This window comes from Salvelinus alpinus, chromosome 3, assembly GCF_045679555.1.
Source record: "Salvelinus alpinus chromosome 3, SLU_Salpinus.1, whole genome shotgun sequence".
Lineage (NCBI taxonomy): Eukaryota > Metazoa > Chordata > Actinopteri > Salmoniformes > Salmonidae > Salvelinus > Salvelinus alpinus.
This window is the reverse complement of record NC_092088.1, coordinates 24,607,989-24,621,701: the sequence shown is the minus strand read 5'-3', so window position 1 is coordinate 24,621,701 and position 13,713 is coordinate 24,607,989. Positions and strand designations below refer to the sequence as shown.

General features: G+C 42.4%; 1 protein-coding gene and 1 pseudogene across 1 annotated transcript; one reads left to right on the top strand and one right to left on the bottom strand.

Annotated features, from left to right (window-relative positions):
• Positions 1 to 1,195: 1,195 nt before the first annotated feature.
• mss51 (MSS51 mitochondrial translational activator) lies at positions 1,196 to 5,955 on the top strand. The gene is made up of 6 exons (XM_071392229.1): positions 1,196 to 1,312; positions 2,354 to 2,506; positions 2,685 to 2,809; positions 3,136 to 3,699; positions 3,923 to 4,016; positions 4,763 to 5,955. The coding sequence occupies exons 1-6, from the start codon at positions 1,296 to 1,298 to the stop codon at positions 4,965 to 4,967; spliced, it is 1,158 nt and encodes a 385-aa protein (XP_071248330.1). The 5' UTR covers positions 1,196 to 1,295; the 3' UTR covers positions 4,968 to 5,955.
• A 194-nt stretch (positions 5,956 to 6,149) lies between these two features.
• On the bottom strand, positions 6,150 to 6,716 carry LOC139569792 (myeloid-associated differentiation marker homolog; annotated as a pseudogene).
• Positions 6,717 to 13,713: the final 6,997 nt, after the last annotated feature.

Here is a 13,713-nt window from a genome sequence, read left to right as displayed (position 1 = left end):
TTTAGAAGCCTGATAGGCTGATATATAAGCATACACATTCAGGTATTTAGGCCTAGGTATACTGAACAACAATCCAAATAGAACATGCAACAATGTCATTGATTTTACTGAGTTACAGTTCATATGAGGAAATCAGTCAATTTAAGTGAATTCATTAGGCCCTAATCTATGGATTTCACATAACTGGGAATACAGATATTAATCTGTTGGTCACAGATACCTTAACAAAAATGGGCCTCAAAATGGGCCTTAGGATCTCGTCACTGTATTTTTGTGCATTCAAATTGCCATCGATAAAATCCAATTGGGTTTGTTGTCCGTAGCTTATGCCTGCCCATAACATGACACCACCGCCATCATGGGTCACTCTGTTCACAATGTTGACATCAGCAAACCACTCGTGCACACGACGCCATACACGTGGTCTGCGGTTGTGAGGCCGGTTGGACGTACCGCCAAATTCTTTAAAACGAGGTTGGAGGCGGCTTATGGTAGAGAAATGAACATTCAATTCTCTGGCAACAGTTCTGGTGGACATTCCTGCAGTCAGCATGCCAATTTCATTCTCCCTCAAAACTTGAGACATGTGGGACAAAACTGCACATTTTAGAGTGGCCTTTTATTGTCCCCAGCACGAGGTGCACCTGTCTAATGATAATGCAGTTTAATCAGCTTCTTGGTATGCCACACCTGTCAGTGGATGGATTATCTTGGCAAATGAGAAATGCTCACTAACAGGAATGTAAACAAATTTGTGCACAACATTTGAGAGAAATACGCTTTTTGTGCGTATGGAACATTTCTGGGTACTTTTATTTCAGCTCATAAAACATGGGACACTTAACATGTTGCGTTTTTATTTTTGTTCAGTGTATTTATTTAGGCCTATATATATATATATATACACACACACACAGTATATTGAATCTAAACTGGAGATTCTTCAAAGCTTATGAAAATCTATATTACAACAGCCTACTACTGAACAGTATACAGCCTTTAGCATAGCCTACTGTAGGCAGGTAGGAATACCCTCCAATATTTTCTATTTATTACAACTCGTAAAAAATATATATATATATATATATATATTGGCCTACCAGTGGAATGAGTTTAGAGAAAGTTTATATGAAAGAAGTGAGACCACCTGAAGAGACGGGAAGGCTCTAGAGATTTCAGACAGTTCTGGAAGGGGGAGCACAGGTGGTATAAGTGGCTGGCGCAGCCACCGCTGCGAATCAAGCAAGCTCCGCGAGAGGACTCATTCAGCAACGTGCGTTACTTCAAGAGTTCCAATGACAGATAACAAGAGGTAAGCAAGCGGCTTTATTGATTGAGAATTACCAGGTAGGCTAACGTGTGCATGGTCTCTCCCCTGCCTCGTGTTATGCCACAATGTAGACACTGAATGTCCCCATGTGTTTTACAATGTCTATTGTGGGACTGGACACGCTATGGCAATCAAATATGCACTGAGGAGTTACTGAGGGAAGAGAATAGGAGCATAGGCCTACATTCAGATGTGGTCAAGGCCATGATGGTTTTATGTGTCTCATAACTCTATTGTCACAGTCAATATGATGTTCAATTTCTAGGTAGTATTTCCTCTACTAAAGGAATTTGTCATTCTATTCTGTGCAGGCTTTAAAAACATTATTATCTGGATCTGGGTCCAACAACGCAACGTATCGAACACAACCTTTTTTTTTATACTGATAATTCAAGCCTTTATTATAATAATATTGCAATGTGTGTTTCATGTGCCATGTTCTCGAACCCCCCCACCCTGCCCTCTCCCTCAACCCTCTCCATATATGGCAGGCCAAATACTCCATTCTAAAAATAATGGACATGTGCTTCACATTGGTCAGTAGTGGTCCTTATGATTGGGTAGCACACCAACGAAAAAATAGCTGCAAGACAGGTCATGATTTGGCCCGATTGGATGTGAGTTGGGGTCTGATCCCTGGCTAATACATTTGCCTTTCATGTATCAACATAAATGTTTGTGTGATGTGGGATTCCTTTTTAACCCCTCCATGACCAACCCCACCGGCCACCCACACACTCACCTTATTATAGAAATCCCCTCATTGAGCATAGGGTGTTGTGTTTCTATTGCATGCATTTCTGTGGTTCTCATTGTAAAAACATTTTTTACACACATTTTACAAACTATCTTGCCGTTGAAGTGTGTTAGACACGAAGGCCTACTTTTTATTGTGCCTGTCAAGTTTGAATTCAAAAAAGCTTTATTGGCAATGGCATTGCAGAATGTGGTACAACAGCATTATTGAAGAGGAGGATGTTTTTAAATTAAAAATAATTATTGTCTACATCGACCACTCTTTAGTGCCCCAGCACCAGGGGGTAAGGCCAAAGCCATGGCCTTCAAGTCTCAGAAAGAGATGTTTCAGAAGATGGAGGAATCGTTCACATTCTGCGCCAGTTGCAGAAAGCAGCCTGGTCAGGTTGCAGATGCACAAACGCTCAAACGCTGTGTGAGGTAATTATGAGAAACACGGAATAAAAAATGTACTTGAACATGAAACTTGCACTCCATTATGTATTGTACCGGTTACATGATCCAAAAGAGTTATCTGGTTGGAAGTAGGTGCACTGTCCTCACAGGTTCTTTCCTTCCCCTTCCATCCTCTCCCTCGTCCTCCTCCTGACTATCACAGGTGTCTGAATGTCTACTACTGCAGTAAAGAGTGCCAGAAGGCTGATTGGCCTCAGCACAAGAAGGTCTGCTCGGAGTTGCGTCTAGTAGCCATTGACCGACTGGTGGAATGGCTCGTGTTCAAAGGTAAGAGAAGGCAGATAAAAGAGGAACGAGCCATGACATTGGGCCAATTGCTGCATGATTGCTGTGGCTTAGATTAACAACGTGCACTGAGGGTCCTGACCTCGACACTAGGAAGAGCCATCGTCCTCTGTTATTTGTCATGATGAATTCAAAAGGTGTTCTACAGGGTTTGATTCTAGGACCATTTCCTTTTAGTTTTTTTATGACAGTTATTCTCTGAACAGTGTATTCAAATAAATAAAAAGAGACAACACCCGGAGGATAGCACCAACTTCTGGATAGCCCAGACTGATTTTTCATACTCCCCCTTCCTCTTATCCAATCAGGAGACCTCCCATTCTCTACAGGGAAGTGGACCCGGCCTCAAGGGGAGGTGAAGGGCTGGGATGACTGGCTTGCCATGCAAGGGGACCTCAACCCCCGTCTGGACGCCATCTTGTCGGGCACTAATATGACAGACCTTTGGACCAACGCCGGCAGGCCCAAGCCAGAGGACGATGACCTGAGAAAGTCGATTTGGCGGGTATCGAGCGAGTTCTTCTCCCGACCGATGACTATTGCCCTAGGGTTTAGACTGTTTGGCTTAAACCCGTATTCCAAACCCCTCACCATCCACTTTATAGGGGTTTCTGACAATGAGACCCTGGGAGCCCGACTGACAGACTATGATGAACTGGACCGAATGTTCCCTGGACACAAGGGTCTGGAGGTGGTGATGGTGGGGCCAGAGGTGGTGGACGGGCCAATCATGCGGCCCCCACTGACTAACTTTGGTCCCAAGACGAAGACCTATATCAGTGCCTACAAGGGCCTCTACCACCAGTTCTATGAGGAGCTTGTGGAGACAGAGAAAGCAGCTAAGCCAGATCTGGTGGTTGGATTTCACCCAGGTGAGAAGCTCTGCCGTTGTGCAATTTCCAGCTTTTCAAAGAAATAGAATTGACAAAGTTTGTGTTTCCTAAAACTCCAGTTATCTCATGATAAAACAAATGGGAAAGAAACAGATGAGGATGTTGCCTGGTTCTAAACTTGTTGGTTTTGAGGTTAAAGCTTTGCTGGTTGAGTTGTTCTTGTCTGAGCTAAGCTCTGTTTGACTTCCTCTGTCTCCTACAGGGTTTGATGCCAGTCAAGGCCTCGATCAGGGCTGGCTACCAACACTGCTGCTCCTCAGGGACTACGAGATCCCCTCCCTATTTACTGCACTAGAGTAAGCCCCACATAACCCTGATCCTAATACCCTCCATAGCATAACAGAATCCTCAATATTTACCAAATCAAATCACATTTTATTCGTCACATGCTTTGTAAACAACAGGTGTAGACTAACAGTGAAATACTTACTTACGGGCCCTTCCCAACAATGCAGAGAAAGAATACAGAGAAATAACATTAAAGTAAAACAAGTAATAATAAATACACAATGAGTAACTTGGCTATATACAAGGGGTACCAGTACCGAGTCGATGTGCAGAGCGACAAGGTAATTGACGTAGATAAGCACATATAACTAGGAATAAAGTGACAGATAATAAACAGTAGCAGCAGTGTATGTGATGAGTCAAAAAAGTTAGTGCAAAAAGAGTCAATGCAGATAGTCCGGTAGCTATTTGGTTAATTATTTAACTATCTGCAATGACTATTTTTGCACTAACTTTTATAACTCATCACATAAGCTGCACCAAGTCTGGAATCAACAGGACCCAGAACAGCTTCTACCCCCAAAGCCATAAGACTGCTAAGTTAGTTAAATAGCAACCGGACTAATTATTTAGCAGTCTTATACCTTGGGGGTAGAAGCTGTTCTGGGTCCTGTTGATTCCAGACTTGGTACATCGGTACTGCTAGCTGTGCGGTAGCAGAGAGAACAATCTTATGACTTGGGTGGCTGGAGCTCACTGTTGTCTACTACAAAGAATTGAGTGTGTAATTGTTGATCCTGCCTGATCCCCACAGGAAGACAGAGATGACCTACTCCTTGCAGATCCTCTCAGAGTTGGAGATGGATTTAAAATGCAGTGGAGTCAACCCTTTTGCCTCCCAGAAACCAGAGCAGGTCCAGGCCACTCCTAACAAACCACCTGTATATTGCAACTCCCATTACTTCTGCTTCCAGGGCCTACTGGAAACGGTGGAGTTTGAAGAACAAGAGGACGATTGAGAATTGAATTAAAGTCGAACACTAACGGGACATTGTTATTCAAGACACAAAGAAGATGTTAGGTGTAGGGAGAAGACACGGAGATCATTTTTATCGACCCCAAGTGAGAAAAATACTTCAAATACCTCATTGAAAAACAATAACAGTAGTTCAGCCAAGAGCGGAGGTGCGTTAAAGTATTTGCATCGACTATCGAATTGCTCATCCATGGTAAGTGGAATTACATTGAACGTTTATCTCTCACAATTTGAATGTACTCATACAAAACCTTTTGTCTTGTTGGCAGGCGATAGATTGTTTGCATAGATTTTGGACAGTAGCATTTGCACTCATTTTCTATGCGAGCCATGTGTTTCTGAGCCAATGTACAAGGACGTGACAGTTATGTACATCTACATACTATGTTATCTATGAAATGAGTTTGCATGCTGCTACACCTACTGTGGTTCAACAAAGTGCTTACAGGAGATATCAGAGGTTGCTTTTCTAATTGCAGGCACAGTGATCATTAAAAAAATAAAATAATCAAAAAGCAGAACCAACATGCAAAAATTAGTGAAGACAAGTTGCTGGTATACTGGAACATGTTTAATTGCAAAAGAGGACAGCAGCCCACAGGTTTTCGATTCGCTTAGTTCATTATTGATTTTAAATACTATCAGCTGTTAGACTGCTGAAATAATTACATAAAATCTACATTTGTGTGTGGTCCTACATCTATCATTTCTTTAATCCATAAACACCTCAATAACATCAAGTGTACCTTTGGGGATTTTACATTTGAAGACATAAAAAAGCCAAGGCCATATATTCTTGCATTATGTTGATTTATTTGAAGGTATTTATTAGTAGTGTTAAGTAATGTGCTCTTTCCATCTTTTTGAACATTTCTGTTCTGAAGTTTGTTGTTCTTGAAATATACTTTTTGTGAAGAAGTTGTATTGCCTTTTACCATTAAAGTGATGTTTTTTAAAACAAAACACGCTCATCACTATTGTGTTGGTTCTTGGTTTCACATCCTGATATGGAGGGCCATATTGTTCTTATATTGATCGCATTGGTGTCACTCATTTAAAATGAACACAAAAGGTGTCAAATCAAGATCAGTTATTAAAAATCAAAAACGTAAAAACTGTTAAGCAATTAAAATGTTTCCTCTGTTAGTGTTAACTTAGTAAGACTTCAGCCAAAACACCAGACTTCAGCCAAAACACTAAAAACCAAGTCCACAATGTAGAAGTTGAGATTGGCAATGGTCCCCACAGTAACCATGTTGTCATGGCGACAATAGTCACAGTTAGGCAGATTATAGTTAGGCTAGTGCCTGTAACCAAAGACGGGCCAGAGGATGGCAGAAGACAGGTACAACACCACCGCCACTATGTTGAACGCCAACTCCAACGGCTCCATTCCAATACAGGAGATGAAGCACTCAAGTAGCTTGATCAGATGGATGAGTAGGATGAGCACAGTGCCAGGGAGGAGCACAGTGCCAAACTACATAGACCATCACGCACCACACCATGGCAGGCGGGCGGAAGACCCACCGCACACCCAGGAAGTAGTTGGTGGCGTCGGCCAGGAGGATGCAAGCGAAGATGGCCTCTTTGAGGCGGGAGACCCCCCTGAGAATGGACAGATGGCTCTCCAGACACTTACTTTTCCTGAGAGGATGATGCAGAAGATACTGCTGATGCAAGACAGGCAAGCAAATTTGATGGTGAAGAAGACTGTGGCGGCTGCGACCATGAGCGTGCACCAGTGGCGGTCGGTGCCGTTTTAACATTGGGGAGGACAACTTTTTTTTTAATGAGCATGGCCTTATTTCTATTGCAACATGTTGGATAACTGTGATTCATATTCGATTCACCCAGCTCAATGGTGTCATCGATAGATTTAGGCTACTACATGATACAAACATTTTCCCAATAACCATCTCAAGGTTGCTACAACCTAACCTATGAATGAAAGTTTACAACGTATGTGGACAGGTCGAGAGAAGATTTGTAGTAATCAAGGACATAGACAGTTACACATTCAATACCGCCTTGCACACTCTTGCCAGCATCTAGCTGATCTAGGGCGTAATCATTAGTCCAAACAGTTGCAAATGAGTTTCTAATGGACAAATTCAGGTATGTTTATCCCTGTTTTGTTCCATTTGGTTCCGTTTAAGAAACGTTTTTCAACAGAATCGGTGTAATAAACACCCCTGATAACCCGCACACAGTTCACTTTCATAGCAGCCACATAGCAGCCTCTGCGTCTCAGAGTAGGTGAATAGATGAAACCACGGCGGATGGAACCAAAAATCGCAAATTTGGACTCAGAACAAAGGACAGATTTCCACCGGTCTAATGTCCATTGCTCGTGTTTCTTGGTCCAAGCAAGTCTCTTCTTCTTATTGGTGTCCTTTAGTAGTGGTTTCTTTGCAGCGATTTGACCATGAAGGCCTGATTCACGCAGTCTCCTCTGAACAGTTGATGTTGAGATGTGTCTGTTTCTTGAACTCTGTGAAGCATTTATATGGGATGCAATCTGAGGTGCAGTTAACTCTAATGAACTTACCCTCTGCAGCAGATGTAACTCTGGGTCTTCCTTTCCTGTGGCGGTCCTCATGAGAGGCATTTTCATCATAGCACTTGATGGTTTTTGTGACTGCACTTGAAGAAACTTTCAAAGTTCTTGACATTTTCTGCATTGACTGACCTTCATGTCTTAAAGTAATGATGGACTGTCGTTTCTCTTTGCTTATTTGAGCTGTCCTTGCCATAATATAGAGCTATCTTCTGTACACCTACCCTACCTTGTCACAACACAACTGATTGGGTCAAATGCATTAAGGAAAGAAATTCCACAAATTAACTTTTTAACAAGGCACTGTTAATTGTTTCTGTTAATACCTCATGAAGCTGGTCGAGAGAATGCCAAGAGTGTGCAAAGCTGTCATCAAGGTAAAGGGTGACTATTTTGAAAAATTTGTTTAACACTTTTTTGGTTACTACATGATTCCATACGTTTTATTTCATTGTTTTGTTGTCTTCACTAATATCCTACAATGTAGAAAATAGTAAAATTAAAGAAAAACCCTGGAATAAGTAAGTGTGTCCAAACTTTTGACTGATGCTGTATCAAAAGTAAAATACATTTAAAATTGCTTATATTAAGCAAATCCGACAGACCAATTTTCTTGTTTTTATTTATTTATGTTGAGTCCGCCATATCAGAGGCTGTGGGATGACCAGGTATGTTCTCTTGATAAGTTTGTGAATTGGACCATTTTCCTGTCCTGCTAAGTTTTCCAAATATAACGAGTACTTTTGGGTGTCAGGGAAAATGTATTGAGTAAAAAGTACATTATTTTCTTTAGGAAAGCAAAAGTTGTCAAAATTATAAATAGTAAAGTACAGCTACACAAAAAAACTACTTATGTAGTACTTTCAAGTATTTTTACTTTACTACTTTACACCACTGCCCCGCTGAAAGGTCAAATGAGAGGAATGGTGGCAACATGTGCTACTACCAACACCACAGAGCCTCTGAGCTTAGACTCCCTGAGTGCGGCAGTGCAGAAACTTGCTGCACAACAAGAAAGTATGATGAATCTGAAACATTCTTCAAAACATACCTTCAAAGCCACGGCACACCGCTTCACAACATTGGATGAGTGAGTTTCACTGCTACAAATGGATTACAGATACCTTTTCATGGCTGCGTGGAAGCTGATGTGGAAGTGGTGTGCGAAGCACATTTTCACCGTAAAAATGCACCTGTGTAATATAGTATTCCATATATCATCGCATTTGCAGACATGTAAGAGCCTACTATTTCTAATGGTATGAGTAGATTGGATAGTCTTGATGATGGCTAAATAACAGCAGAATACATTAAAAACCCTGTGTTGTTGGACAGATGAGTCCTTTTCATTGTCTTGTCTTTACAGCAATAGTTTGGAAAGCAAATGGCTATGTTTTCCCGTGATTGTATTTTAAATATTGTGATATGCCTGGCTGGGCCTCTACTTTTAATTGACAGTTGCAACTCAACAATCATCTACTTGGTATTTACTGAGCGATCTGCCCAAATTGTTGGCCCTTCCAACTGTAGGCAATGCATTTTTTTTTTAAAGAAGCTAATTATCCTCTGTGGCCAAATCATGTTTTCTGGTGTAGCAGCCTATTTTGAATGATTTTATTTATTTCTGTAGGCCTATAGTGGCTTGTGAAAGTATTCACCCCCCTTGGCATTTTTCCTATTTTGTTGCCTTACACCCTGGAATTAAAATAGATTTTTGAGGGGTTTGTATCATTTGATTTACGCAGCATGCCTACCACTTTGAAGATGCAAAATACTTTTTATTGTAAAACAAACAAGAAATAAGACAAAAAAACTGAACTTGAGTGTGCATAACTGTTCACCCCTCCCAAAGTCAATACTTTGTAGAGCCACCTTATGCAGCAATTACAGCTGCAAGTGTCTTGGGTTATGTCTCTATAAGCTTGGCACATCCAGCCACTGGGATTTTTGCACATTTTTCAAGGCAAAACTGCTCCAACTCCTTCAAGTTGGACGGGTTCTGCTGGTGTACATCAATCTTTAAGTCATACCACAGATTCTCAATTGGATTGAGGACTGGGCTTTGACTAGGCCATTCCAAGATATTTAAATGTTTCCCCTTAAACCACTCAAGTGTTGCTTTAGCAGTATGCTTAGGGTCATTGTTCTGCTGTTTGTCTTCTCTGGAAGTCTTCTCTGGAAGACAAACAGGTTTCCCTCAAGAATTCCCTGTATTTAGTGCCATCCATCATTCCTTCAATTCTGACCAGTTTCCCAGTCCCTGCTGATGAAAAACTTCCCCACAGCATGATGCTGCCACCATAGTGTTCTCGGGGTGATGAGAGGTGTTGGGTTTGCGCCAGAAATTTTCCTTCATGGCCAAAAAGCTAAATTTTAATCTCATCTGACCAGAGTACCTTCTTCCATATGTTTGGGGAGTCTCCCACATGCCTTTTGGTGAACACCAAATGTGTTTGCTTAATTTTTTCTTTAAGCAATGGCTTTTTTCTGGCCACTCTTCCAAAAAGCCCAGCTCTGTGGAGTGTACGGCTTAAAATGGTCCTATGGACAGATATTCCAATCTCCGCTGTGGAGCTTTGCAGCTCCTTCAGGGTTATCTTTGGTCTCTTTGTTGCCTCTCTGATTAATGCCGTCCTTGCCTGGTCCATGGGTTTTGGTGGGCGGCCCTCTCTTGGCAGGTTTGTTGTGGTGCCATATTCTTTCCATTTTTTAATAATGGATTTAATGGTGCTCCGTGGGATGTTCAAAGTTTCAGATATTTTTTTATAACCCAATCCTGATCTGTACTTCTCCACAACTTGGTCCCTGACCCTGTTTGGAGAGCTCCTTGGTCTTCATGGTGCCTCTTGCTTGGTGGTGTTGCAGACTCTTGGGCCTTTTTAGAACAGGTGTGTATATATACACTGAGATCATGTGACAGATCATGTGACACTTAGATTGCACATAGGTGGACTTTATTTAACTAATTGTGTGACTTCTGAAAGTAATTGGTTGCACCAGATCTTATTTAGAGGCTTCATTCATAGCAAAGGGGGTGAATACATATGCACCAACAGTAGCCTAAATGTAGGCAAATTTAGCTGGGGGGCAAGGAGGAAATTCGGGATCTTTCCCCCATGGCATCTTTTCCTCACACTTTGCCATGGCATTTCCATTGTTTCGATTGAGTTCCATTGGCCTCTTTACCGCATCTATGGAAGGGGAAGCTTCCATAGATGTGGAGGCAGTTGTGGAACAAGCTCATAAAGCTAAAAATAATTATATTATTAATAGGGTTGAAGTGGAGATGCAGGAGGGAAAATGGTGCCATGTTTTTACCTCATGCTATCTTGGCTGAGCTTGTTTGGCAGCATTAGTGAAGGATGCTTTGTTGCGAAATAGGAAGCCGATTCTAGCTTAATGTGAGTCTGGAAGGAGAGTTTACAGTCTAACCAGACACCTAGGTATTTGTAGTTGTCCACATATTCTAAGTCAGAACTGTCCAGAGTAGTGATGCACACACTGTATATAGACTTTTCTTTTCTACTGTATTATTGACTGTATGTTCGTTTATTCCATTTGTAACTCTGTGTTGTTGTATGTGTCGAACTGCTTTGCTTGATCTTGGCCAGGTCGCAATTGTAAATGAGAACTTGTTCTCAACTAGCCTACCTGGTAAATACCCATTAATTTGCTGGGAGACTATACGGAGTGTGCAACTTTCTTTATTTTGATAGTTTGCAGTGTAAGTCTGTCCCATTGGTTGAGAAGTTTCTGTACTTCTTTCTCTTCTCATTTACCTTTAGCTGTTGGTTTCAAGTTACGTGTAAAAAAAACAACAGAATACGCTTGATGGATGGCTCCTTTTCCCAAAACAGGCCCTCCAATCGGTTGAAGAGCATGCATTTAAGAGCAGTTGGAAGCCACGGAAGGAGAGTTGTATGGCGTTGAAACTCGTCTGGAGGTTAGTTAACCCAGTGTCCAAAGAAGGGCCAGAGGTATACAGAATGGTGTCGTCTGCATAGAGGTGGATCAGAGAATCACCAGCAGCAAGAGCGACATCATTGATTTATACAGAGAAGAGAGTCGGCCCGAGAATTGAACCCTGTGGCACCCCCATAGAGACTGCCAGAGGTCCTGACAATAGGCCCTCCGATTTGACACACTGAACTCTGTCTGAGAAGTAGTTGGTGAACCAGGCGAGGCAATCATTTGAGAAACCAAGGCTGTTCAGTCTGCCGATAAGAATGTGGTGATTGACAGAGTCGAAAGCCTTAGCCAGGTCGATTAATACGGCTGCACAGTAATGTCTCTTATCGATGGCGGTTATGATATCGTTTAGGACCTTGAGTGTGGCTGAGCTGCACCGATGACCAGCTCTGAAACCAGATTGCATAGCGGAGAAGGTACGGTGGGATTCGAAATGGTCGGTAATCTGTTTGTTATCTTGGCTTTCGAATACCTTAGAAAGTCAGGGTAGGATAGATATAGGACTGTAGCAGTTTGGGTCTAGAGTGTCTCCCCCTTTGAAGAGGGGCAGCTTTCCAATCTTTGGGAATCTCAGATGATACAAAAGAGAAATGGGGGAAGCTTGGGCGAGTTGCTGTGGGGGGTGCAGGGCTGTTGACCGGGGTAGGGGTAGCCAGGTGGAAAGCATGGCCAGCTGTAGAAAAATGCTTATTGAAATTCTCAATTATAGTGGATTTATCGGTGGTGACAGTGTTTCCTAGCCTCAGTGCAGTGGGCAGCTGGGAGGAGGTGCTCTTATTCTCCATGGACTTTACAGTGTCCCAGAACATTTTTTAGTTTGTGCTACAGGATGAAAATTTCTGCTTGAAAAAGCTAGCCTTAGCTTTCCTAACTGTCTGTGTATCTTGGTTCCTAACTTCCCTGAAAAGTTGCATATCACGGGGGCTATTCGATTCTAATGCAGAACGCCACAGGATGTTTTTGTGCTGGTCAAGGACAGTCAGGTCTGGAGAGAACCAAGGGCTATATCTGTTCCTGGTTCAAAAATTTGGGAAAGTGGCATGCTTATTTAAGATGGTGAGGAAGGCACTTTTAAAGAATAACCAGGCATCCTCTACTGACGGGATGAGGTCAATATCCTTCCAGGATACCCGGGCCAGGTCGATTAGAAAGGCCTGCGCACTAAAGTGTTTTAGGGAGCGTTTGACAGTGATGAGGGATGGTCGTTTGACCGCAGACCCATTACGAATACAGGCAAAGAGGCAGTGATCACTGAATTCTTGGTTGAAAACAGCAGAGGTGTATTTGGAGGGCAAGTTGGTTAGGATGATATCTATGAGGGTGCCCGTGTTTACGGATTTGGGGTTGTACCTGGTGGGTTCATTGATACTTTGTGTGAGATTGAGGGCATCAAGCTAAGATTGTAGGATGGCCGGGGTATTGAGCATGTCCCAATTTAGGTCACCTAACAGCACGGCAATCAATTTACATATGGTGTTCAGGGCACAGCTGGGGGCAGAGGGTGGTCTATAGCAAGCGGCAACGGTGAGAGACTTGTTTCTGGGAAGGTGGATTTTTAAAAGTAGAAGTTTGAATGGTTTGGGTACAGACCTGGATAGTAAGACAGAACTCTGCAGGCTATCTCTTTAGTAGATTGCAATACCGCCTCCTTTGGCAGTTCTATCATGTAGGAAAATGTTATAGTTAGGGATGGAAATTTCAGGGGTTTTGGTGGTCTTCCTAAGCCAGGATTCAGACACGGCTAGGACATCCGGGTTGGCAGAGTGTGCTAAAGCAGTGAATAAAACAAACTTAGGGAGGAGGCTTCTAATGTTAACATGCATGAAACCAAGGCTTTTACGGATACAGAAGTTAACAAATAAGAGCATTTGGGGAATAGGAGTTGAGCGAGGCACTGCAGAGCCCGGATTAACCTCACCAGAGGAACAGAGGAGGAGTAGAATAAGGATACGGCTAAAGGCTATAAGAACTGGTCATCTAGTACGTTCGGAACAGAGAGTAAAAGGAGCAGGTTGCTGGGTGTGATAGAATTGATTCAAGGCATAATGTACAGACAAAGGTATGGTAGGATGTGAATTCAGTGGAGGTAAACCTAGGCATTGAGTGATGATGAGAGAGATATAGTCTCTAGAAACATAATTTAACCCAGGTGATGTCACCATGTGTGTGGGGGGTGGAATTAAAGGGTTGGCTAAGGCAT